Consider the following 27,650-nt stretch of genomic DNA (forward strand, 5'->3'; position numbering starts at 1 on the left):
AACTTGGTTTCCTAACTTGCTTGAAAGCAACCTTAAACAGGTTTTGGACCTCCAATCAGATATGCTTGTTGTCGCCGTTATACTAAAATGTGTCTGAGAAAGAAAGACGAGAAAGAAAAGGAAGCATCAACCGGAAATAGAACTTACATTTCTCTTTATTAATTTTCTCCTTTTAGATATCCTAGTCCAAGAATAATGGAGTAAAGTTTTCAATGGAGTTTGATTCGAAAGGCACACTTCGACTTTGATATGTATTTAAGTATTGCTCAGGGCTTCAGCCTAGTGATGGCGTTCCACCTTGGTAGAGCAGTAAATTTTGGGTTTAAGGTTCCTAGAAGTCTCCTTAAACGATGATAACCAGACACAGATGGACATATTTGGTTCGTATCCTAGAAGTCTCCTTTTCAAGACGTATTGCGGTTATAAAATGGCATCTCATATTGAATGTCTCGTTGGGAACAAGGAGTGTTTTGTCGATTATTCCCCCTTTAAAAGGTTTCCTTGCTTCACGTTCTTCGGTTTCCAAGAAATGATCCGAGAAAACCAAAGTTCATATGCAATCAGAATGCTCAAGGCTAAGAAAAATGTGCTGGCTGTTTCCTGATTTCGTAGGTTCTCAAGGCCGCGGAAGGGTGGGATTGAGGTTATGGCTGGCTCTTGGCTGTTTATAACTGTCACCCCGGTTACTTCAACCAGAAACAAATGCAGTCTTTTCCGCTCAAGCAGACATTCGTATGCTAGCAGCACATTACGAAGGTCATGTTCCTGTATCAATCGTGTGCGGGCATCAACAACAGAGCCCAAGCGCAAGGACAGTGCTCTTGCTGTGGACATATTCAATTTCCAGCTTTCGAGTTCTCTCATTCCTGGTTCTCTTCGATCATTCTTGTTTGATCCGTTAACTAAGAAAGCGGTAAATGTGGAAGAGAACATGGTGGGAAGAGACCGAGAATGCAATAAGGTCAAGGTTGGGGAGGAGTTGAGGAGAGCCAACTGGGTTGAAAGGATAATTGAACTTCAGAGGCAATGGAGGCAGAAGCAGCTCAAGGATGAAGAATGCAGCATACAGGAAGCCAGTGAAGATTGTGATGGAAATGGAGCTGAGGATTTTTGTGAAGTGGAATACGATGATGATGCAGCAGCTGAAGACGAGGTGGAAGCAGAATCCTTCCGGAGGTTGATGAGCCATGTTTCTTGGTCAGACACCGAGCTCTTCGCTAAATTGGCTTCTCTGAGCAACTTGGCCTACGTGATCCCAGAGATTAAGGTACGTTCATCAACTGGTTTTATACTTCTCAGTGGCAAGAAAACATGGGTTGATATAACCGCGAAGCTTCTTTTTAAATTGGATGCAATCTTTGCATTGTCAAAACTTGAATAGGAATCAAAATTCACCTCCAATCTCGTCCGCTATTTGAGGTTTTACAATTACTGCGTTCATCTGCAGACCAACATAGTAAATATTATTTCAAATCAATTGGCGTCGTAACTAAAACGCCAACCAAGCAACGGTTTTTTAATTTATTTGCAGGCCAACGATCTAAGGAGATGCTATGGCCTAGACTTTGTAACTTCTTCCTTAACAAAGAAGGCAGAAGCAGCGGCCCTAAAAATGAAACTTGACCAGGATTCAACTAGTGTACCCCTGGAAACATCAGCAACTACAGAATCAGGAGCAGAGAAAAGGCAGAATTCTAGGCAGAACCATCTCCCTCACCCATCAGTTGCATATGACATTGCAGCTTCTGCAGCATCTTACGTCCAATCCCGTGCCAAAGACCTTTTATCCATTGGTTCTGAACCCCAGCTGGAGATCTCTCATGCAGTTCTGCATGCCAAAGGAAAACACCAGATAGACGAAGAAGTGGGAACTCCTCCAGGAATACACAAATCGGAGATGGCTGCTTACGTTGCGGCATCATCAATGACAGCAGTGGTTGCAGCTGATGAGAAGCAAAAACAGGAGGCAGCAAGGGACCTTCAATCACTTCATTCCTCACCTTGTGAATGGTTTGTTTGCGATGACTCGAGCATCTATACACGCTGCTTTGTCATTCAGGTAACAATTCAAGTAATCCAAGATTACCTCCTCACACACTAGATTAACCTCAAGGTCCTCAACTGACAGTTGGAGGGAAAAAAAAAAAAGAATAAAATGATGATTTATCCAGGGACAATATTATGTTACTGAAAGAGTTAATTATCTGACATAAGAGGAAACCGAATAGCTTCAAAAGCTTGGTTAGGTAGGATGCCATATAGCTTTACAAACCTCTTACTTGCAAGCTGCAGGGGTCAGACTCCTTGGCGTCATGGCAGGCAAATCTCTTCTTTGAACCAACTAATTTTGAGGTACACATACAAAACCTATCCAGATCTAATTTCTAAAGAAGTGGCTATATTGTAGCTAAGCAAGTACTTAAATTGACAACTGCCTACTGCAGGGAACAGATGTGTTGGTTCACAGAGGAATTTATGAAGCTGCGAAGGGAATATATGAGCAATTCATGCCAGAAATTACTCAGCACCTGGAAAGATTTGGTGATCGAGCAAAGCTTCAATTTACCGGCCATTCCCTTGGTGGTAGTCTTTCCCTTCTAGTCCATTTGATGCTGCTGACAAGGGAAGTTGTTAAACCCTTATCTCTTCTACCAGTTGTCACTTTTGGATCACCTTTTGTGTTCTGTGGTGGCCAGAAGGTCCTTCACAAACTAGGTTTGGATGAAGATCACATTCATTGTGTGATCATGCATAGAGATATTGTTCCAAGAGCATTCTCCTGTGTTTATCCAAACCATGTGGCGCAAGTCCTAAAGCGCTTGAATAGCACCTTCCGCTCACATCCTTGTCTAAATAAAAATGTAAGTATGCTCATGGCTCCCTCTCAAGATAAAGAATTACAAAAGGCAATTCAGTTAATATGCCTAAAGAAACAGGTAATGGAAGTATAATAGCCTATCATTAACATGTCTAAGATCTCCAATGCCAACTCTTTTCTATAACTATGCTATCCCCCTGTACCAACAAATTTTTTCTCTTTTTGGGTACAGAAGCTGTTATACTCTCCCATGGGTACAATATTTATTCTCCAACCTGATGAGATGTCATCCCCTCCACATCCATTGCTCCCTCCAGGCAATGCTCTATATGCATTAAAAAATACTCAGTCTGCTAATGTAGCAAGTGCTCTCAGGGCCTTTCTAAATACCCCACACCCATTGGAAACTCTCAGTGATCCTACAGCTTATGGTTCTGAAGGTACAATTCTGAGGGACCATGACTCCAGTAACTATCTTAAGGCAGTGAATAAGGTTATCAGGCAACACACAAGGCAGGATATTAGGAAAGCAAGAAAGCAGAGACACCTACTCCGGCAACTCTTAGCTTCAAAATCTCCCCATACATGGAGCAATGATTGCACTTCGGAAGAAAGGTTGGCAACAAAGGAACCAACTACAGGTGTCTAAGTTCTTCTAAACAAACTATATTTGCACACAAAAGGAGCTGTTATTAAGAGCACAAATTGTTATAGTAACTAGCATCATTAATGATGTCAAAATAGGTAGAAAAAGATGTCACTTCTAGTTAGTTGGAAAAATCCTTTTCAGTCCAATATTACAAATAGACTGCATGTGATGGCATTAAGGCCATTTATAAGTTACCAAGACCAAAATCATATTTCAGTCCAGTATTACAAATGGACTGCCTGTAATGGCATTAAGGCAATTTATATAATAACAAGAACAAATCCTTAACTCACAGGCAATCTAATAAAATGCCTCAAATTATATGAGACCATGACAACATTTTTTAAACTGGAAAAAGTTTATGACCTTACAAATCAGCAGGACACCTAGAACCACAATTCTCAATCTACTTATGACCAAGAAGACAGAAACATACTTCAGGAAATACAAATCCAAAAGCTTTGAAAACTTGCCAATGAAAAGAATTTACCAAATGGCAAAGCCAATACGAGGCCCAAAGAATGGCTTATAGATAACTAACTACCTGAGATAGCACCACTTTAGGACTACAGCAATGGCTTGGCAGATTCAAGGAAAATAAACAAGATGGCGAATCTTTATGGCTGTTATGTTCATACACTCCTGAAGGCAAAGAATAAAAACTTGATTTTGGTACACAAATTCATTATTGAGGCTCAAAACTTATAGACTTGAACATAAACCCAGTAAGAACCCAAAGATATAAAGTAAACAAGACATTCACGCCGATAACGATAAGGAAATTTCCTAAACCTTGTTATCATTATGCATAAATTCCAATATCATCATCTTGTTGTCATGGTGCATAAATTCCAATGTCATCAAAACTGATGTTTGCAGTTTCTCAAAGCATGACTTCTTGCAAAAGCTCAATATTGCAAAAAATTGGGCATTTTCGTCGTAATGGGGTATAAGTTTACATTAGCATCACATGCACATGGAAGTGAATGGAGATCATTGTACAAGAGCATTTATTCAGCAAGAATATTGTAGAGGTTTGTGAAACAGCATTTATTAGAAGCAATAACCGTATCAGAAAACATGTGTAAATTGGTGATATCTGCTATCCAACAAAATACAAGCATGGAACATATTACTATAAAAGCATGATGTACAAGGCAAATGGCTTGGTCACATCATTTCCCATCAGCTGACTTTTTCTGCATATCTCAAATGCAGTGTTGAATAGCCCCAGGGTTGGCTGACTGCACATGAAACACTTCTTGTTTCTAGCATGATGCTGCAACGCCAAAAAATTGTGGTCAACAACATATTTAAAAGTCATAGAACTACCTGTTTACATGCAGTATTCGTTACAAGATAATCATTTAACTCTGTCAAACCAAGCATCCAGGGTTTACATATTTTTTTTAACAAAAAGCAAATGAAAGCAATTTGGAACAGAAGAAAGACATAGATGAATAACTAATACTTTTAGTGCACAATGCTCACAAAAGCGGCGCTTGCACTTGGTCACAACAGGATCCACAAAAGATTACCTACAAATGAAACAAGCAAAAGGCAAGGAATCATCTTCATCCTCATCACTCTTCTCAGCGGTCCACTCATCCTCATCATCAATTCCCAAAGCCAAATTCCATTTCCTAACCCTCTCCGCTTCATCCCACTTCTTCTCTAGCTGCCATCCAGATTTATAATCCTTGCAGATATCTGGTTGATAGTCAAACCTTGCTGATACTCTAATGTGGTCAGATGCTCTAAGAGGTCCATGTGCGCCACCAGCTTCCTCACCGGAGAACATATGTTCTCGCGAAACCCAGACTTGTAATCAGTGTCTCCATGTATCCCTTTGTACAGTTTTTCATCATTAGTTGATGTGCCTTTTCCTTTCAATCCCTCCTCTGCTTGCTTGAGAACTCTCTCCCTGATTGCCTGAGCATCTCTTGAGAACCCAGTCTCAGTTTCTAATGTTGCTGTTACTCTACCATCATGATGAACCTGAATTTCTTTAGAAGATTCAAAGCAAAAAAAATGGGGTTCTTGAGTCTACAATAGTTTCTATCTCAATGGAACGCTTTGAGGATCCAATAGAGAAGTGTAACTTGTTGTTAGCTGCTGCTGGCTTCTTCTTATAAATTACAGAGCTCTCGCCCACTGAATCATCATCGCCATTATCTTCTTGAAAAGCAGGGCACTTTCTGATGTTTTTGCCCTTAGATGGCTTTTTGAAGAAAATACAAACTGCAAACACATAAATGAGTCAATGATTTTATGTCAAGGTAAAAAATTAATAGTAGAAGTATACAACTACACAAGCTAGTAACAGAAAATCTTGGAAAAAACAAAATACAAAAAGCAGCACCACCACAAAACACATACTACATGATATACACTCCTGATACCTGGATGACGAGGGATCATTTCCATACAAAAGTCCTTTTACTAGACCTTATTACAACTGACTAATAACCTATCAGCATTTGGCTTTCAGAAAGAACTTTCTTTCATGAATTTCTGTTTACGTAAAGGAAGCACTGGAAGGAAGAGTTGATAAGGGAGATGATGAGTCTCGAAGACTTGTTTCAAAAGATAACGAAAAAGGATCCTTAACAGTACTAGATTATATTCGGATTTCCAGCTTTCAAGCAGAATTCACACAACTAGAATATTTACCATGATCATGAATCAAAGGAATATGTCAGCAACAGCAGAAGTCAACAACAATGACTTATTGCTAAAAATTTGAGAATTCGGGCGCTCGCACTTTTCAAAATTATTAAACAAAAAGGTGAAAATAATATACGTTCCACTTTCCAGCTCTCCAAACAAGGTGCAAAAATGCAGTCTTTAGGCTATCACTACGCATAGATGCAAAACTGCAAACGTGCTCTGGAGAAAGAGTATCAATTCCAGCACTTGGGAGTCACTTTTACACACCTTCTATAATTATATTACTCCATATAAGCCAAACCCTAGAAATCAGGGAAAACCAAGAAAGCAGGTGAAAGAATACATCACAATGAAATAGAAATTAGCAACAGACTGTTACGAAAAGGTTAACCTGTCCGCACAAGATCCAGAAATTCCATAACAAACGCCCCTCCTTAGAGGCCGACGCCCTCGACGGCCTGGTAATTTTGGGACTCCCCTTCAAGGAGACAGAGCCTCTACGAGATTCGAACCCGGAATGTTGGGTTCGTTGTCTGGCTCTGATACCATTGTTACGAAAAGGTTAACCTGTCAGTACAAGGTCCAGAAATTCCCTAACACAGACTTAATAGCTAAGGTCTAAATGGGCAAAAGAAATCGCAAAAGAAGCACAAATATCGAACCTTGCTGTTGTTGAGGTCCGACAGAGTCTGCCATTGAACACTTGACCCGAACCAAGTGACCAATTCCGGGCCGGCGGGAATTTATGTGGACTCAGTAAATGTCGGCGATGATGACGTGCGCTGGCGACGATGGCATGGCAGCGGAGCCTGGTTCTTCGGGGTTGTAGGGAAAGAGAAGAGGAGCTGGAAGTGAATTGACGCGGGAGGAGAGCCGGTGGACTGGCGATGGTTATTAAGCTTTGAGAAAGTTCAAAATTGCAGTTTCCGTTGCTGGGGAGATGGCGAAGAAGCGTGACTTCTAATTTGTTCAGCATATCGCGCCTTCGGGCTTGACATTAGAGGGTACCAATGTGCTCTAATGTTGAACTATTCTGCCCAACGGGCTTGACATTAGTACAACCCGTGTTGTCAAAAAGACATGAAAGGATAGATAATAATTTTTAAAAAAATTAAATTTCTATATAAAAAAAAAAAGAATGAAGGGCTAGAAACATTTTGACTTAATCATACTAAAAACCCCTTCTCAAATTTATATAAATAAATATAGATTTGATTGACTTTTACTTTTCAAAATGTTTTGGGACCATGAACTTTATCTTGGTAAGGATTAATTACTTGATAAATCCAATAGTAAATGCTCCAAATAAAACCGAGGAATCTATTAGTTCCACATCAAATAAAATCCAAATAAGATTGTAGCGTATACTTTAAAGATAATTTTTGTTTGGATAGTAGATTATTTGGGATAATTTTTTGAAAAAAAATACTGTAGCACTTTTTTTTAATGTGATGTGTGTGAAATTAAAAAAAATGGTTAAAAATGTGTTAATGATGCAAACAAATAAATTTTTGAAAATAAATCATAATCCAAACAAACCTTGTAGAAATTTTTGAAACATAACGATAATACTAGTGCATTTTTTAATATACGCAAGAAACGTTTCAGAATTTTGGAAATTGGAGTGGCGTCAATGAAAGAAAAGATCACTACATTTTGTCGAACCTACTTCCACTTGGAGCCAGGTGGGCATGATTCTGGCGGGGGTTTCAGAATGAGGCCCAAAGGCCCAAAACAACGACCACCTTAGGGCTCTAGACACAACTAACACTAAACTTTTTAAAATGTCTTTTGGGCCAAGTGACTATCGCGGGTGAAACCACCAGCCTTTGGGCGGGTAGCCACCATCTAAGTGGATGAGGTGGGAGGCAAGGGTTTAAAACTTGTAAGCCCTTGCCTCCTACCAAAAAATGTCACGTCTAGATGGTTTGTTTCTAAAAGAATTCACGCGGATGTGCTGTACACCCGTTTAGTCCAGTGATGATTCAGTCCCTTACGGGTTACCTTAGACCTCCTTAGGTCCGTCCCCCTTAGGTCCGTCCCCTCCCTCTTAATGTAGGATAGACTATCGCGCGTGAATTGCCTACCCATCCTGGATAGAGATATTTTACACAGTTTATATATATATATATATATAAAACAACAACCCCCAATAAGACAATAATAAAACCAGCTCAACAAAGGCATCGCTATTTTACTTGAAAAAAAAAAATTTTTTTCTTGCTTTTCTTCTGCCCCCACCGGCCCCACCCCAACCCTCCAATCCCCTCCTTTCTTTTCCAGATCCCCTCTTCATCTCATCATCGTCATCATCATTTCTATTAAATTTGCCGAAGCATTGAAAAAGCAATTAGTAGTAGTATCTTTTGCTTATTCTTATTCTTAAGTTTTCTACGAAAAATGGCAATTTAATTTTTTCCACAGAAAATCTGTAAAATGCCCCATGCCTTAATCTCTCTATCTAAGCATTCCCACGCGAGGAAAACAAAAAGGCAAAATTGAATTATTGTATTCCCCCCCCCCTCCTTTTTTGATACAAAACAAACAATTGCAGAATAACTTCAAAAACTTGTCTTCTTCCCAACTCCCCAAGTCCTAGTAGAGAGTAGAGCAGTATAATCTTCTTCCGAAACAACGTCAAACTAATTTCTCCTTCTCGTTTTCCTTTTTCTTTTTTATTTTCTGATGGATTTTACTATTCTCTAATCTAATACAGTCTAGTAATTATTTCCCCGCCCTGGATTCCGATTTCCCTTAAAAATCACTGCCTCCCAATTCACAAACACTCCCAAAATAGAAGCCACTGCCCAAATTTTCCCCCTTGCCTTGCCTTCTCTCTTCTCTTATTTTTCTAGAAATTCACGATCCCTTTACTCCCTCTTCACTCATTTTATTAGTCAATCCTTATTCCCGTCTATCTTGATTATTCAGCAAAAGGAACCAAAAAAGCTAGGAAAAGAATTGGGCCTTTTTCTCTTTTTGCCCCTTTTTTTTTGTTTTCTTTCTTTTGGTGTTTTGTTTTTTTCTTTGTGTTGGGGGTTCTCTCAGATTCCGGCACCATTGCTCTGATTTATTTCTTGCCCGCGACAGCTTCTTGAAAGGCTTTATGTTTCAGTGTTTTGTATTTAATTTTTGATTTTTCTGATCAGTTCCTCCTCTTAGGTATTAGGATTGCCTCTCTGTTTCGGTCTTTTTGTTCCTTCCGGGCAAATTACAGATATCCTATTGAGAAATACAGGTTTCTGGTGATTTTTCCATGTCATGGACATCTGATTGTTGAATTTAAGTTTTTAACGTCGTTGTTCCATCTATAAAGTTCACTGCTTCGGTGTTTTTTAGGGTTTTTATCCATTCTATAGTTGCCTCAGGATATTTACTGGACGAATATACGGCTGGCGAGTGAAACTTCTTTTCTGGTTATCTTGACTTGAGATACGAAAGTGGGGTTCCTTTTCTGCGGGGTGTCTGGAAAGGAAAGTTGAAAACTTGAGTTGGGGTTTGATCAAAAAGATTTTAAAGATTGAATTTTTTTTGTGGTATTTAACAAAAGTTGTAGTGTATGGGAGAACATGAGGAATGGCCAGAGCCTAGTGGGCTATTGCCGAACGGGCTATTGCCCAATGCAGAACCGGTGGTTCGCCTCCTGGACTCAGAGAGATGGTTAAGGGCAGAGGAAAGAACTGCAGAGCTTATTGCCTGCATTCAGCCAAACCAGCCATCCGAGGAGCGCAGAAATGCTGTTGCAGATTATGTGCAGCGGCTCATCGTGAAGTGCTTCCCGTGTCAGGTTGTTGATTCCCGGTTTAAGATTTAGTTGTTTGCGGTACTATTACTTAAGAAAATTTGTTTTGTGTTTTCTTACCATTACGTGCTGTTAGCTGCTATGTTACTGCTTTTCTGCGCACTGTTAGGAAATGGCATTAATATAGGAATGGTAGAAGGAAATATTTATGGTTTTGTGTATGTGCTTCATGCATGTATTATTAGAGGACCACGCTTTTAGTGTCTTCCACCATGCATGATCTCGAACAGAATGATGAACCTGTAGTTTCAGATGTGTTCTCTTAGTTTCTCTTGATGATTTTCTAGAACTTTAAGCTAATTACTTTTAATTTGGAAAGCTCGTAGTCTATCAAGCTCTAAGGTGCTTGTCACTTGAATGAACAAGAAAATTAAGTAACTAGTACTTCTTTAGATTTCCAAGTGATTGTGAAGTGGTGCCTGATTCTAATCCATTTTTGTGAAACAATCATCCAGATATCGAGGATTGTACATTCCTTGTCAATTTGTTTAAGTTGTAAAGATGGAGGTTTTTCTTTTCCTTGGACGAAACAGACATCATGCTCTAGAATGGTTTCTTAAGCTTTCATGGCTGAGTTGTCCATCCCATTCTGCAAAATAAGAATGGAATTTAACACTGAAAAGTTTTCCAAGATAAGGCTACTAGCATTTTATGGTTATAGTTGCAAACAATCATCCAACGTGAATAAGTAAATGCGCGGAGTTGAAGATCACTTCCGCACAAGTTTACCCACAATGAGAACATGGAGTGCTGTAGACATGGTGAAAACAATGACATGTCTTTTTGTGCTGCTGAATCTGTAGAAAAATTTGCTAATAGGCAACAGTTGGTGACCTTCTTTCTGATCCTATTTTGGAGCCCCAAAATATAGCGCCACTCGTGGAATTTTATATTTTAAGTAAAAGAATTTCCAATTATGTTGCTTGAAAAGTGAAAGAAACTTTTCCTTCTGATATTTGTGTTGAATGACCATGTGGAATTGCTGCGCTTGGATGTACTTATACTGACAAACTCAATTGCTCTTCCCATAACACCTGTATCCAAAAAATGGATGAGAGGAATTTCTTTTATCCGGTTTTATGGATGGATATATGTGCACTTCTCTTTTACTTTCAGTTATCTTTTTGGACTTCTTGTCAATTATGGTTGATCATTTTTTGATATACTATCTTATGCACTTTGCCCATATATAGGTTTTTACTTTTGGCTCTGTACCCTTGAAGACTTATCTACCGGATGGAGACATCGATTTAACTGCTTTTAGTAATAATCAAAATCTGAAAGACTCATGGGCCAATCAGGTGCGCGATATGCTAGAGAATGAGGAGAAGAATGAGCAGGCTGAATTTCATGTGAAGGAGGTTCAGTATATTCAGGCTGAAGTATGTGTTATGTGCATTGTAGTTTATCAGTTTTAAATTTTGCGCCCCTTGAATTTTGCTATATATCTGTTACTTAGTCTTGAGAATATCAGGCATTCTGCTTCTGTAAGATGTTATAGATGTCCTTTAGCATTTTGATATGTTGCTGCCTGGTTTTTTTTTTACCATCACTTTCACATGTAGTAGAATCAACTTGCCTGATATTGTTCTCCTTCTGAGAGAAATAGTTAACATTAATTCTTCCTACAATCAGAGAAGGTAAGCTTTGTTATGGCTTGTGGCTGAAGTGTGAGGTTGGCTGCCCTACTCTGTGATTCTGCTTTCTTCTAGCGGAAGAAGGCAGCAGTTTGCCACCTCTCAGGACCCCCTGAAACCCCTTACTTTGTTATAGGAGCCTCTTATAATTCCCTTCTTCTTTCCTTAATGTTTATTTGTCACCTTTTCACTGAATTTGAAGTTCGTAATCAGTACGTTCTTGCTTGCCATCTTGATACTATAGGTGCTTCCTCTTTTCTAAGACTGAAGTCCAGCCTATAAGACTTGGCTTTTACCTGTGCAGCCTTTGTACTTTTCTTAAAATGGATTCTGAAAAAAAAAACATTTTTGGCCCTAATCTTTACAAATCAATAATCTCATGGGCACTTGTGGGTTGTTCAGGGGGTTGATTTGAATTTCGTTGTGATCACTTAGCATTCAGTGTATTATTCTAAATTGGATAGTTGTTGTGTTATTTATCTTCTTCCTGTAACTTTATTTTTTATATTGTCTTTTTTCTCCCATGGGGTTGCAGGTTAAAATAATAAAGTGCCTTGTGGAGAACATTGTTGTGGACATATCTTTTAATCAGCTTGGTGGACTATGTACGCTTTGCTTCCTTGAGGAGGTCTGGATTTGCCCATGGTCTTCCTAGTGGCATGTTTGAATTAGAATATTTATGGTGCCATTGTTGTGAGACTTTGATCATGTGATAATTATATTTGTTGAGGAAGAAAATACTTGATGGTTTTTTTTTGGCAGGTTGATCATCTGATAAATCAGAATCACTTGTTTAAGCGCAGCATCATATTGATCAAGGCTTGGTGTTACTATGAGAGTCGTATACTTGGTGCTCATCATGGACTTATCTCAACTTATGCCCTGGAGACCTTGGTGCTTTACATATTTCACGTTTTTAACAATTCCTTTACTGGACCACTTGAGGTTGCTATCCGGTAATACATTTCTGTGGAATTTAGTCTCTCTTGTTTTCCCACTCAAGCTATTTATTTAATCTTTCAGGTCCTTTATCGTTTTCTGGAGTTCTTTAGTAACTTTGATTGGGACAACTTCTGTGTTAGCTTGTGGGGACCTGTACCGATTAACTCCCTTCCTGATGTAACTGGTATAAATGGATCAATTTCTTCTTGTTAACTGGCTTATCGACAATCTTGTCTAATTGCTAATTCCAATTCTTCTCATGGAAATGTGTTGCAGCTGAACCACCTCGAAAGGACAGTGGTGAATTGCTACTCAGCAAATTGTTTCTTGATGCATGTAGCTCTGTATATGCTGTTTTTCCTGGTGGGCAGGAAAACCATGGCCAACCTTTCGTCTCTAAACATTTCAATGTGATAGATCCTTTACGTGTAAACAACAATCTTGGACGTAGTGTTAGTAAAGGTATCTGAGCACTATTTTTTTCCTTAATGTTGCTATCTATGACTGAACTTCTTAATTAGTTTTTGTTTTGTTTATCACGTTTTTGCCCTGGTGACAGGTACCTTTTATATATATATATATATATATATATATATATATATAGGTGTGTGTGTATGTGTTTGATATCCTACTCAAAGCATACATAATCTCATTCAGTTAATGAGCAGTACAATTTTCAGATTTTATTCCAGTAATGTCGTAAGGTTCTTATCTTTGATGGTCTTAAATAAGTTTTCCTTCACCCAAACTCTCTCTCTCTCTCTCTCTCTCTCTCTCTCATCATGGTAAATATTTGGTTCATTATCTGTCTTTAGGCTCTTAATATCCATTAACTTATTGTACCTCCCCAAAAAATTTGTGTCTGTATTTTTCTCGTGTAAGGATGATGGTTAAGTAGGTTACAGTAAGCAGCTAGCCCTCTAGTGTGATTGGCTTGATACCTTCAGCAATTAGTTTTTTGTGTGGATTTGATTTAGATAAGCTGTTCTTGCATGCTGGACCAATCACCTCTTAGATTATAAATATTTTTCCTCGGCCTTATACTTACTTTAGTCTCTTAAAGCTGTTTGGGAAAGGTGAATATCTGAAAAATCTTTTCAGTTAGTTGAAAGGTTATTTTCTTCGTGGAAGTTTTAAAATGCTAAAGCAGTGTTAGATAACACTTTCAAGGTCATTTATGCAGAGAGTTTTTTGTTTTGCCTTTTGCATTTCAAATTAAAATGAACTAGAATGATATTGCCTGTTGAGAAAACTTGAATTTTTTAAATAAGAATAACTAGCTTGTCTAAGCAATGTAGGTTTTTTTGCCCTTGTGTGTGTGCCTTTTTTTTTTGTGTGTGTTGTGGTTGGGGGGGGGGGGGGTTGGTGGTGGTTAGTTTTAATGAGTTTGTTATGGAATATCTTACAAGTGCAGTAGGCTTGGGTTTTAGGCATCTGGATGCAGAATTTGTAGCCAATGACTATGCTTCTGTACAAGCAGTCCATCTTTGTGTTGACAATTGAAAACCATTTGCTTTAAACATCTCAGTCCTCTACAAATTGCTTGCCTGTTCTCTTATCTATTGGGTAACTGGAACTTTCAAAGTCTATCTTTTTTATTCTTCCTTAGTAAAATTATAAGCTTAAGGCCATGTAGCAGGTCTTGGGTCGTTCCCTGCATTGTAGCATGAGAATGGGGTTGGAAGCTTTTTTTTTTTTTTTTATTCTCTCCTTCATGTACCATGAGGAATAATTTGCCATGGATTAAAAATCTACTAAATCTAGTTTGATTAATCTTTGGACACCAGAAATGAACTTTGAGGCCTTTTCGTAGGGGAAAAAAATAGATAATAACTTCTGTCTCTTCATGATAATTGAAGGATTAATATTACACTCATATGTTCCTTCCTTCAGTTTCGTCTCTTACAAGCATAGACTATTATTGATTGGTTAGCTCTATGGCATCGTTGAACTCTTTTCCTTAAGTGATTTATGCTGGTGAAAAATAATTGTTTCTCTTGATACGACAATAAACTTTTTATTTTGTTTGATATGGTTAAAATGTTTATTCTTGTAGATCTGAAATGTAAAAATTACTTCTTTAGGAAATATTCTTATCTAAAATTAGCAAATAATTATATTTTGGTAGTTGATTCTGGTTATTCTCTCATTCAATCTTTTCTCTGATTCCTTTAACTTTTTTTTTTCCAAGGTAATTTCTTTCGAATTCGCAGTGCGTTTGCATTTGGTGCTAAAAGATTGGCTAGATTACTTGAATGTCCCAAAGAAAACCTAATTTTTGAAGTCAATCAGTTTTTCATGAATACATGGGACAGACATGGCAGTGGCCATCGGCCTGATGCTCCAGTAAATGATTTATTGCGGCCGAAATTGGAAATTAACCTATCTGAGCCTGAGAAAACTATGAGTAACACAAGAGTGAAGAAAATGAATGATAAAGTTTCAGCTGATAAGGTAGATATAGAGGAGACCCAAACTCATTTTAATGCTCCCCAACATGGTGAATACTCTTCTGGAAGCATATCCAGAATGAACAACTCTTCTGCTTCATATAGTCAAAGGCAAAAGAATCATGGAAATTTAAACAGCTCAAGGGTGGCTGATCATGCAAGAGAATCTACTTCTAATCAGGTTGAGCATTCTGAAAAAGGTCAGAGAAATATCAAATCTGATCAGTTGGTAAATGACATTCCCGGAAGAGTTATGTTGGCCAGAACATCCTCTAGCCCTGAGCTGACTGAGACATATGGTGATGTTTCCTCTCAACTGAGGCGGAATAGAGCACCTGAGAGTGCAAAAGTGCATGTTACTTCCACAAGGCTGGATGGTAGTAGCAGGAGGAAGAACCCTGGATCTGAAAGTTTGGCCAGCCATAGTGGCCGATCTTCTGATGAGTCCTCATCTGTCAGGCATGTCCCATCTTATCACAGTCTTGATGCTACGGCTGACTCAGTGAGTGGCTCAAATAGCTATGTGCATGATTCTGGTTTTGATACTTCAAATGAAGAACTTTCCTCCAATATTGGAACCCAGGGGATGCATCAAGAGGAGCAAGATCTTGTGAATATGATGGCATCTACTTCACTTCATGGTTTTAGTGGTCAAGTTCCCCTGCCATTTAATTTGTCCTCAGCCCAGCTACCTTTCCCAATTTCCCCGTCCTTTCTAGCCTCAATGGGATATACTCAGAGAAATATGTCTGGATTGGTTCCTGCTAATATTCCCTTGATTGATCCCTCTTTCTCGAGCATGCAATTTCCACATGGGTTGGTCTCTCCACCGCTAACACATTACTTTCCAGGAATGGGGTTGAGTGCAAACTCAGAAGAGGCAATTGACCGAAGCAGTGAGAATTTTGGTTCCATAGAGATGAATTCTGGGGCGGCAGAAAATGATTTCTGGCAGGATCAGGAAATAGGTTCCTCAGGTGGATTTGAGCCTGACAATGTTAATCTAGAGTTGCTGCAGTCAGATGACAAGCAACACTCGACTCTGTCAGGTTTTAACTTTGTTTCCTCTCCTTGGGTAAGTGGTGCTGGGGGTTCTATGATGGCACAGCAGAAGCATAACAAGGAAAAACGTGGCCCTCTGCTGGAAGATCATCTGGATAACTCTCAGTTTCAAGAGAACAGAGGAAGTGAAATTTACTCTGAAGAGAGATCGGCAAGTTCGAGGTTTTCTTCTGCTGCTCATAGTAATTCTGTTAGAAGTAGAACCTCATCTGAGAGTTCTTGGGATGGATCAGCAAGTAAGGTGTCAAAATCAACAAGAGAGAGACGAGGAAAGAAAGTTGTTGCTGGAGATTCAACTGCTGGATATGGAAAAGGTAAGATTATTTCTGAACATGTACATAATCATGCTGAAGATGAAGATCAAGATTGGAACCCACAATCAATTGTGGGTGCTGAATTGACTGAGAGAAGTCTAGGGGCTCAATCTGTTGCTTCCATGCATGGCCCTAGGCATCACATGCCTGGTTATGAAGTTTCCCAGGCAAGTGGATCAGATTCAGTGGCACCTATTGCACCAATGCTCTTAGGTCCTGGATCTCGGCAAAGGATGACTGACAATTCTGGTGTAATTGCATTTTATCCCACGGGACCTCCAGTTCCTTTTCTAACTATGCTTCCAGTATACAATATCCCTCCTGAAACTGGAGCTTCTGATACATCAACAAGCCATTTTGGAGGAGAGGGGGTCTTGGAGAACAATGATTCTGTGCAGCATTTTGACACAATTGAGGGTCTTGATCAGTCTGAAGATGTAAATTCTTCTACTTCCTTCAGAGTGCCTACTGCCATCGAGACATCTGATGAGCACAAGCCTGATATACTCAACAGTGACTTTGCCAGCCATTGGCAGAATCTGCAATATGGTAGGTTCTGCCAAAATCCTAGGTACCCTGGGCCTCTTATTTATCCCTCTCCAGTGATGGTGCCACCTATGTATCTTCAAGGTCGTTTCCCTTGGGATGGTCCTGGGAGACCTCTTTCGGCCAACCTCTTCACTCAGTTGATGGGTTATGGTCCTCGGCTGGTTCCAGTTTCTCCTTTACAGTCTGTTTCAAATAGACCTCCTAATGTCTATCAACATTATGTCGAGGACATGCCCAGATATCGAAGTGGGACTGGGACTTATCTGCCAAACCCTGTAAGTTGGATTTTTGTTGAACAAGTTCTTCATCATTCCTTTAAAGATTTCAGCTGCTTATTGTTGTTATTTGTCCCTTTTTGTTTCCAAAATTTGGCTACTTATTAATTAGTATGCATGGATAGTGAAGCAAACATATGAGTACATGAAACAGGGTATTTTCTAGCAACAGCGGTATGGGTTTACACCATCAACCCAAGGTTGTCTTTCTAGGACTTCTTAGTGGCAGAATCTTGTTTCTGTTGAAGTGTCTGTGGACACAGGTTACTTAGGTCTATGTGCTGTATATATTCTGCATCTTCAAGTAGCCTCACTTAGTTGGATCATACTAGTCTTTCAAGGCAATGACCATTTATGCGTCTCCCTTCATGAAAATGGCTTATTTGCTGGGCCTATTTGGAAGGGTTTTATTGAAAAATCAATTGGTTAATTTGGAATTTTAAGAGAGAGTCATCGTGACAGTTACTATGATATCATCTTGTATTGAATGTTTAATACTTTTGTCTTAGCTGAATTTGGTTTCCTTTAACACATAAGTAGTCGATTGAACTATGATGTTGATGATATTATATATAAAAAGAAGGGAGGCTGTATTTTGGTGAGCATGTACTTAGAAATTGGTTATGCTAGCCTTAAATTGATTGGTGTAATGAATGCAAGAAGTCGATAGTGTTGGAGCCTCAATGGTACTTGTCTAGACATATGGTAGGAGTATCATCTTACTTGTAGAGTTTCATTAGAAATTGTTGTCAAACAAGGGTTTCTTCATTAATATTTGCAAAATCTATATTGCCTCTCTTCTTCTGGCTAGGCGGAGTTATGTCAAGTTTTTGTCTTACTATTGCTGGTGGTTCATTTTTGTTGCTTCATTACTGACTCCCTTTTCACCCATCAACTGTGTGCATGACTTTTCTACTTTGCTATTCTTCAGAAGGTTTCCATGAGGGATCGCCACTCTTCTGGTGGCAGGAGAGGGAATTACAACTATGAAAGAAGTGATAGCTATGGTGACAGAGAAGGGAACTGGAATGGGAATTCTAAATCAAGAGCTGCCGGCCGCAGTCACAATCGCAACCAAACTGAGAAGTCAAACTCAAGATTGGATCGTTTCTCTTCCAGTGACAACCGGGCAGATCGATCTTGGCCAGCGTATAGACATGAGTCCTTGTCTTCTTATCAGAATGGTCCCTTGCGTTCTAACTCTAGCCAGAATGGTCCTGCTAATGTGACTTACAGCATGTATCAGTTACCACAGATGGATCCTAGTGGAGTATCTTCAAATGGACCTGCTGTTCCACCGGTGGTTATGCTGTATCCTTTTGATCATAATGCTAGTTTTGGGTCGCGTGGTGAACAGCTAGAGTTTGGGTCTCTTGGTCCAATAGGCTTTTCTGGTATGAATGAACAACCACATTTAAGTGAAGGAACCAGAGCTAGAGGAGCATATGATGATCATAGGTTTCGTGGAGGCTCTGGTCAAAGGTCTTCACCAGATCATCCATCCTCGCCTCATCATCACAGGTAATTTTTCTAACTTCTGTTTTCGTTATGAGCCGAGGGATTCTTGTGGTTGATTTGAGAGTTGAAGAATATGTAACACTGTTATATTTAGTTTCAATTTGGATTGTGTGATTTGTATGTCCCTGGTTTTCTGGTTACAGTGGTCATGTTTACAGATGTAAATACTTGTAATAAATCAAGTGCACTATGTTTTTTGCTTCGTGGATCGAAATGGTGTGGCATGCTCATATAATAATTATTCTCCGGGAAATTGAAACCTTTATGATGATATCTAATAATTCCTCTGATAGGATGGTTTTAGCCCAGAGAAGTGCCTCATGTTGGCTGACTGTTTAACTGAAAAATGTGTAGATTATTCACCTGATTGTTACATTGGTCTAGGAATCTTTGGATATATTATTCCCTTTTTGTTACTCTGAGACGAGGCAATCATTCTTTGACCTTTGCCCTTATGATAGCTAATTCGTTGTGGAGCTTTTGCAACGAGCATGCATTATAACAATTGTTTTTGCATGGTTGGATTCACGTGTATTTCGTATGACCGATCACTGGTGATCTCTGCTTCTTTTTTGTTTCTTTTCTTTTCTTTTTTTGGGGTTGTTGGTTAGGTGTGTGTCACTACATTCTGTAACATACATATATCATCTTATTAACAGGAGGACTTAAATAGCTTGCCAGGCTGAAAGGAGCTGCCTTGGAAGGAACTATTAAGATTTTCCTCTATTGTTGAACCATGTAGAGGAGAACGGTGGAGCCGTAGCAAAGTGCCATCCCAGAAATCAGGGAAATGTAGTGAGTGTCACCATGACCATGCGTGAAGGATCTGGTGGGTGCATATTGATATTGGTTGTTTTCTTTTCAAGTTAGTTCTTGATTGGTCTCCTCTTTAGGTCTCAGTAGTTCCTGTATGTAATCTCTATCAAGTCATATTCTAACTGCGGCCATCTACAAAAGATAAGGAAGCACAGCAGGAGGAAGTAGTAGGACTCACATTGGAATTTTATTCCCCACCTTTTCCTTCTATTAGGAAGTTACATACTGTACTTTCATGAAAGTAGAGCCTTTTTTGAGGTTAAAAAAGAAAAAAAAATTAGAATTTTTTAATCTGATATATAGTAGTTTTGTCAATGATGGGACACCGTTCCCCATAGATCCTTCTAGGTTCTAATGATCAGTTGCTTGTACTAGTTTCATCCACCATCTGGATGTATAACAGTGTAGTAACCTGAATGGCAATGACAAGTTTTAAAAAAAAAAAAAAAGTCTATTATTTTTTATGTCTTATAGCAGCGTACTATTTTAACGGATCTTCTGTCTAATGTTCTTAAAAAAAAAAATAAAATATAGGGCATGGAATAAAATGCCCTTTTTATTTTCAGCAGCATATTATGGTCTATGAATGAATAAAAGGAAATGGTAACCAGCGTGAAAAGGGAAAAGGTCAGGAACGGTTGATTTTCTTCCGTTCTGGTTAGACGGAGTTTGGCTGTTTGAGCTAGGAGACGGTAAACCGTGCTTGTTTATTTGTTTTTGTTGTATCACAGTTGCAGAAGCAGCCCTGGGATCCATCAAATTACTCTCTTCTGTTAAAAAAGTCGATCTAAAAATTCTTCCCGCAAACAGAGACGAATTTCGGCTAAAATTGTTTGCAGAATAAGTTGAAATGGAAAAGGAATATATTTGCCGAGTTGTGGAAACTGTTGACTTTTGGTAGGCATAAGTTGTGGATTACTTTGGTTAGAATCATCAAAGAGAAAGCCAAAAAAAAAAAAAAAGGCATATTTATAATCCCAAGGGATTTATAGGATCCCTATGTTCAAACCACATGGAAATAAAAAGTAATTTGCCTATTTGAAGAATGCTGCCTCAACTATTTAGAGCGCAGTCCAGGAATATTCCTCAAACCCATTTTGCCTAGCACTAGCTTGGGAATTGCCGGAGGATTGTCTAATCCCATGCTTCGACTGAATTCATTGGCGAGCTCAACAAGCCTGTACTTGTCTCTACCCACAGTCTTGTTGGAATTGTAATAACCAAGCCATGCTTGATACGCAGCTTCCTTGTTTTTCATCTCCACGTGGGATAGTGCTCGTTCCACCTGTGGATACAGTCTGGTTATAGTACAGAAGGCCTCACATGCATATGATTGAGTTGCAGTCCGCTTATACTTGTTTCATAGAAGTGTGCAATGTGCTAGGATACAAGCCTATAAATGGGCTTCAGTACAATAGGCAAACATTAAATCTCAGACATACCTTTTTCCTTGTGTCTGGATCAACCAAAGGTACCTCTGCCTTCGTTGTTGGCAAGTCTTTAATGGTTGACAAGAAGAATTCCTCCCAAGGGGCCAATAGTAACATGCCTTGACCTTCTTTGCCTTTGCGCCCAGTTCTACCTAGTCGATGTATATATTGCTGTCTATCAGCTGGCAAACCAATCTGCAGGAACAAACATTTCATGTATATTCAATGGCATTTAGATATGCTGGTCTGCAAACAAATTAACCGTCTTCGTAAGCATATAATTAGCAGTCTCGCTAGAAAGTCAAAAAACGGGTCTCCAGCGTACATTATCAAAAAAAATCCCTCCAATTAAAATACGTCGATTTCCGGATGCACCAGCCTGGCCTCATAAAGGTAGGAAGGTAAAGAAAAGATTAAAAAGAGAGTTCAAAACACAAATGTTTAGACACTACTGTCATTATTAAAGCTTCAACTACTACTTTGTAAATTGATTGTTCTACACCAGCGGGATGTTTCTATTAAGCCAAACACCTCAATTCACTACCCTCCTCCCCTCCAGCATGGCCCTTTCATATATCATTCTCTCATAAGAGGACTTCTAAGTGAAAAAGCAAAGGACAACAACGTCAAAATGACTGCAAAGAATTGCTGAATTCTTAAAATTATAAACACGAAACTGTTCTCCAAGTTGTATCCATAACAAAATCCAAGCATCTCCAATTTGATTAAATGCAAGGTTAAGCAATATTATTACCTGAACAACAAGAGTCACGTCTGGATAATCAACCCCACGTGCAGATACATCAGATGTCACAAGAATTAGACCTTTTGATTTTCGAAATTCATCTGAAATCCTGGTTCGGTAACTCTGGGGCTTTCTAGAATGAATTTCTCGGACATTCAAGTTAAGTTCAGCAAGAAGGTCAGCAACAAGTCTTGTGACCATTGCAGTTGTGCAAAACACAAGAACCTGTGTTGTCAAAAACCAACAATAAGGCAACTCTTACACTATAATAATAATCACAATGCATTCAACCGTAACCCAGGAGTTCGAGGCACAACACATTGCCTTGCATAAAAAGCACCAGCGCATCACCCTCCACACCCCCTCCCATCACCACCAAAAAGAAAAGGAAAACACACACACACAGAGATGCGCCACCAGGTAGATGCAGACAGAATCCAATAAACAAGAAAGCCATAAGTATTTCTTTTTTATGTTATTCTTTACTTGTGTACTATAAATGAGACCCTATACACCTATAGCTTTTAAGAAGAGACAGATTAAACGAAGTTCTTATCTTTCTTCACAAGAATCAGTACCAAATAACAAGTATAGGCATCAATTATGATTTTTTTATTTGAAAACATGTACGCAGACTGTCCTGCGATGCACAACATCTAGCGCGTGTTCAACATGAAAATGAGATCAAGAAATTCTGCACAGGTGGGCACCTACTGCTCAAGCAGTTATAAACAAATTATGCCACTCAAGTACCCCAGCAATTGAACCCCTTAACAACATGAAGAGTCATCACTTACTTTCCATATTAGTCCTAGCAACCCACTCCCCACCACCATATTCTGAAGGGGAAAAAAATTTTGTAAAGCAGCATGAAATTGTAATATAATTTCATTTCTCCTATAGCCACCCATTTAAACAATAAGCATTAGGGGCTGGGCCAAAGCCAAGATATAACATGCAACACATGTTAAATAATTGAAGTAAATTTTTGGGAAATGACTATTAAATTTGTCTGCTAAAAGAGCCAGCAATGAACATAAAGTGGCCTCTAAGAATCCCTTTCACCACTTCTTTTCCTATAATACTGGATTTCAGAATTCTGCTGAGTATCTCATGTCTGGAAATGAGCAAGTTAAACAGTACCTTATAATCAACATCATCAGCTATATGCTCTTTCAGTAGAGTATAAAGAAGTGTAAAATGCTTGTCTAGAGGAGCAACCATATGCATCTGTCTAACCTGAAATATAGACCATTACAAATCTCAATAGGAAGAAGTATATCAGCAGAAGATTAAATATTGCCAGAGCTTTTGATACAGTACATAGAGGTATAAACAAATACGAAGTCAGTAAGCTAGAGCCTACTTGTGAATGTGTCTCTTCACTGCCCTCTTGAACTGTGTTGATGAACTCATGATCTCTTTTTAAAGCAATATGACATATATGACGAACCTGCAATTATTTCAAAAAGTTCTCAACTTTTTCTATTTGTTGTGGCTCCCCACTATTATTAAGAATAAAGTGATAGCCTGACCTCCTGTGGTATGGTAGCAGAAAAAAGAAGTGTCTGGCGCTGTTTTGGAACGGCATCTATGATTCTCTCAATATCTTTACGAAATCCCATATCTAACAAGTGATCAGCTTCATCAAGCACCAACACTTTAACACCCATCAAACGAGTTGCAAACCCTGCTGTATTCTCAATATGATCTCTAAGTCTTCCAGGTGTAGCCACAAGAATCTGAGATTTAAAAGCACAAGACACTTCCGATCAAACCAAACAAACCAGCAAAAGTAGCTTGCAATGTGTATTGTCTTGCAATAAATTGAGCATAAAAATTGCATCCAATACATCAAAGTTTTACTAAGGCTAACCAAAGCTACAAAGAAAGTTGATGGTTTGCCTCCAGACTAGGGCTTCCATTAAAATGAAGCTTCATACTGTAGTAAACTGCTTTTGAATGAGATGCAAAATAGTCACAGTTGTCACTGATGCAACTCTTACTTTTCCGCACCTTTTTTTTTAATAAAAGTTAGGGATGGGAACACTTGGCCATGGAAAGGAAAACGGAGCTCCTATATCAGTTAAGTAAGAAATTCAGGGAAGAGGAGGCTGAGAGTTTCAAGGTTATTAAGCCATGTGTCTTTCAGGATTCTATGAAGTTCAAAGACTACAAAATTTTGGATCACTGTCACTTCAAAAAAGTTGAGACTGAAAGCAGCATTTTGGTTGAAATTTAACTTGGTTCTACTTAATTCCATACAAATTGATGCTACACACAGGTAGTTGTTCACTCTGCTTGGCCCTATAAAGATTCAAGTTTGTATGGGAAGGTACCCCATTATTTATTCAGAAAATTCCTATTGGGTATAGAAGTTAAATTTAATGAACACAAAAGGTGAACCAGTCTTCTGGCACCATCCCAATTCAAGAGCTTTGTGATTATTAATGTTGCATGGAGAGACTGCAAAAATGAGGTGCATACCTGGCATGGATTTGCTTGCATTCTTTTCTGTTCCAATGCAAGCCTTGTACCACCTATTACAACTTGAACACCTATTGAAGGGTGGTATTTCAACAATGTGTTGGCCTCTGTAGCAGCTTGACTTGCAAGCTCCCGGGTTGGGCAAATGACAAGCACAAGTATTGGAGGTCGCTTCTGATCACGAGCTGCAGGTGGTGATTTTGTAATTACCTCGATAGAAGGAAGCTGAGATTGACATTTCAGCCATAAGTACAAGCACAAACGACACACTCTCATTGATGAGATAGATTATAGCTAGATAAAAGTTTCCCCTGAAACAACCAATTAGCTCAGAAATGCATATACAAGGCCAACCCAATTATGTTAGCCAACAAATTCTAAGTATCCAGAAGTTTCTCATTCATTGATTCTAGCCAAAAGATTAATGAGCACAGTCAAAAGATTATGCCCAAGACCAATTGACAATATTTTCATTAGTCAGAAATGCCTCTCCACTGTTTATTTCATCTTCATTGCTCATAATTTTATCACCTGAAAATAACTCTTCATTTAGGACAAGTAAAATAAGAAAATTTGAAAATTGCACACTTGTTATGTAACATATCAAAATATTCTTCCTTACATAGTCCATATGCAAACCAACAACTTAGCCTTATATCACAAATGCCACAAGAAAACTCACCCTTCTCCTTTTCCTTTTTCTTATTTTCTTTTGATCAGTAACAAGCATTTAAGAATATGCATTAAGATATGAGCTTCTTACCAAGAATGCCACTGTCTTCCCAGTGCCAGTTTTTGCCTTGGCCAGGACATCCTTACCTACCAAAAAAAAGTGGTTATAATGAGCAACCTGATCATACTAATCTAGAAATGACAACTTCATTCATAATTGAAGCACCAATGAGAACGATGTAGAAGCTGCAATGCAGACAACATCAGTTTAAAGACCCTCTTCATTATTTTCCCATCATCTTTCACCTGGCATAAAACTTAAATTAAAATGGGACAACCCAGTTAATTTCCATTAAACTATCCGGAAAAGTTTGAATACTCTCCTCGCTTTACCAAAAGATTAAATTGCAAAATCTTAATCTTCTTCCATACAAATTCCAAAACATTAAAACTTATCCATATCAGTTTTTCACGCGAACACTAAAATCTACATCTTTGTTGGTTCAATTGAGAACTCAACTAAATTCACGCTGGTTAGATACTATAGGCCTGCAAAAGCCAGGTGACCAAATTGCACATTGTACTGGTTCTCAAATATTTAAGATACCATATCAAGAAGCATAGACATTCTTTTTCCCAAAGTGGGTAGGCAGGAGCTCTCAAGCATCAAAGACTATAATATGTTAAGCTAAACAAGAATGTTTTTCATTAAGTCCTTTGGTAGAAAAAGTTTGTCCGAGAATACCTTTTAGAATGACAGGAAGGGTTGCCTCCTGTACTACAGTCATCCTCTCATAACCAACATCTTTAAGTGCTTTGATGGACAAGGAAGAGATAGAGCATTCTTCAAACCTGTTGAAATTCACACACATTAATTGGTGAAAAAGTTAACAAGAACGCAACATATGCAAGCAGTCTGCTTTTTCCCTTCTTGTTCTATGGTTTCCTCTCTTCCACTTTAATAAGTATAATTACCTTCTCATAAGGCAACATATGGTTATTGCGTGCATGCAGTGATACAAATAACCTAATCCACTTTCACACAATTCATAATATACATAAATAAAACCATATTGAATACCTTGTTTCACTAAGGTATGAGTCACTTCTCTCTGAAGAACTTGAGGGTGAAGCCTTTGGCATACCATCACCCTCACCCTGAGAGAAGACGCTTTCTTTCTCAGACACATAATTGCCAACATCATCATCATCATCATTAAGTTCTTCACTGCTTTCTTCACTATCAATCAACTCTTTAAACCTCATATACCCCTTCTCCTCCTCGTCTTCTTCCTCATCTTCATCGTCCTCTTCATCAGATGCTATCGATTTCCCTCGCCCTGCCCCTTTCCCTCTAGCATTTCTTCCATAATTCATGTCAATACCTTCCATTTGCTCTCTTGGGGCCCCATTTTTCCGTCTATCCCTTAAACCCCGGGAAGATGTTTTGTTTGAAAGTCGAGCCCTTTGCAAGTCGCTACCATTCTTTCTATCCCTTGAACCTCTTGAAAATATCTCATTTGAATCCCGAGCTTCTTCCCTGCTAAACACGTCATTCAGTCTATTACCCCTCGGACCCCTCGGACCCCTCGAGAATCTGTCATCTGATCCCCAAGCTCTCTCTCTGCTAAAGATAGCATTCTCTCTATCCCTCCTCCGGAAGATTGGCTCCTCGTCATCCTCTGCTCCCCACTCACCACCACTAAACTTCCCTTTCCTCCGTGGGAACGATCCCTCCAAATCACGAGGCCCACCACGCCTGTTGGAAGCCTGAAAATCATCGGAATCCCCATCTCTCCTCCTCTTCCCACCTCTCTCTTCCCTCCCCCTTTTACCCCAATTACCAGCAACCCTATCTCTACTAAAAACACCACCACCGCTAGTCCTATTCCTGCGACTATTTCCCTTACTATCGTCGTCCTCACTGTCACTAAACACCTGAGTTTTGGAAAAAGACTTAGAACTCAACCCACTGACCCAGTCACTGAGGTCAGCCTCGTCCTCAATCAAACTCTTGGAGGAGGGCCTGGTGGCGGAACTCGTTCTTCCCCGGGTAGAGAGCTTACGAGTGCTACTAAAATGCGTCCGAATTTGCTGCTCCTGGTCATGGCCATTGGTGGATAAAATTGGGAACCTAAAAGAATGGTACTTTAGCCTGAGGGGGAAGACCCGGGAGAAAATGGGTACAGGGCGGGTGGGTTTTAACGGTGGGATTGACATCATGGATGTGAAATGAGCCACCGCCAGGGAGGGATTGAGGGGTCGGAGGCCTGGGAATAGGCTTAGCCTAAGTGGCATGCTATGGCTTAAATGTGAGGAAATAATGTTTTGCGTAAATTAAATAAGAAAATAATAATAACAGAAAATTCAGGACGTGTTCGCCTGCCGGAACGGCATTCCGGGAGTCTTTTGTGGCCGGCGGGGGCGGGGGCGGGGGCGTGGGCGTGGGCGGGAGCGTGGGCGTGGGCGTGGGCGGGAGCGGGGGATGGAGGAGGGAGATGAAGAAAGGGAGTGGAGGGTTTAAGAGCCCTGTTGTTTTCTGTAGCTGGGGATTGATCAGGGTTTAAGGAGAACGTTAATTTAAGGGTTAATTATATTTACCTTCCCTGAGGTTTGATCATATTACCAATCAATCTCTGTAATTTGTCCAAATAACGGTCTCACCCTTTGAATGATCAAACATTTAACAAAAACCCCCTTAATGCCGAAAATGCCCTTTTTGAGGACATATTGCATTAAAAAAAGAACATATTTTTATTTTTTAACCTTCAAGTAATCCAAAATAATAGAAAAATTTTTTTGTTTATTATTTTA

At 39.2% G+C, this 27,650-nt stretch overlaps 3 protein-coding genes and 1 pseudogene across 3 annotated transcripts; 2 read left to right on the forward strand and 2 right to left on the reverse strand.

Moving 5' to 3' along the window:
• Positions 1–350: 350 nt before the first annotated feature.
• On the forward strand, positions 351–3,673 carry LOC113729515 (phospholipase A1 PLIP1, chloroplastic). Its single transcript, XM_072076636.1, has 5 exons — positions 351–1,267; positions 1,532–2,059; positions 2,293–2,352; positions 2,445–2,861; positions 3,051–3,673. Exons 1-5 carry the CDS (start codon positions 647–649, stop codon positions 3,465–3,467), a joined length of 2,043 nt encoding a protein of 680 aa, XP_071932737.1. The 5' UTR covers positions 351–646; the 3' UTR covers positions 3,468–3,673.
• On the reverse strand, positions 1,317–7,171 carry LOC113733296 (zinc finger CCCH domain-containing protein 1-like; annotated as a pseudogene).
• Positions 7,172–8,555: 1,384 nt separating this feature from the next.
• Positions 8,556–19,800, forward strand: LOC140035458 (uncharacterized). Its single transcript, XM_072076634.1, has 9 exons — positions 8,556–9,924; positions 11,133–11,321; positions 12,112–12,204; positions 12,339–12,521; positions 12,600–12,702; positions 12,795–12,980; positions 14,710–17,168; positions 18,100–18,689; positions 19,346–19,800. Exons 1-9 carry the CDS (start codon positions 9,697–9,699, stop codon positions 19,353–19,355), a joined length of 4,041 nt encoding a protein of 1,346 aa, XP_071932735.1. The 5' UTR covers positions 8,556–9,696; the 3' UTR covers positions 19,356–19,800.
• A 654-nt stretch (positions 19,801–20,454) lies between these two features.
• On the reverse strand, positions 20,455–27,274 carry LOC140035459 (DEAD-box ATP-dependent RNA helicase 31-like). The gene is made up of 10 exons (XM_072076635.1): positions 25,918–27,274; positions 25,582–25,688; positions 24,928–24,983; positions 24,165–24,389; positions 23,213–23,419; positions 23,044–23,130; positions 22,821–22,916; positions 21,687–21,902; positions 20,945–21,127; positions 20,455–20,787 (listed from the first exon to the last, which is right to left on the reverse strand). The coding sequence occupies exons 1-10, from the start codon at positions 27,132–27,134 to the stop codon at positions 20,560–20,562; spliced, it is 2,622 nt and encodes an 873-aa protein (XP_071932736.1). The 5' UTR covers positions 27,135–27,274; the 3' UTR covers positions 20,455–20,559.
• Positions 27,275–27,650: the final 376 nt, after the last annotated feature.

Source organism: Coffea arabica, chromosome 2c, assembly GCF_036785885.1.
Source record: "Coffea arabica cultivar ET-39 chromosome 2c, Coffea Arabica ET-39 HiFi, whole genome shotgun sequence".
In the NCBI taxonomy this organism is placed as follows: Eukaryota; Viridiplantae; Streptophyta; class Magnoliopsida; order Gentianales; family Rubiaceae; genus Coffea; species Coffea arabica.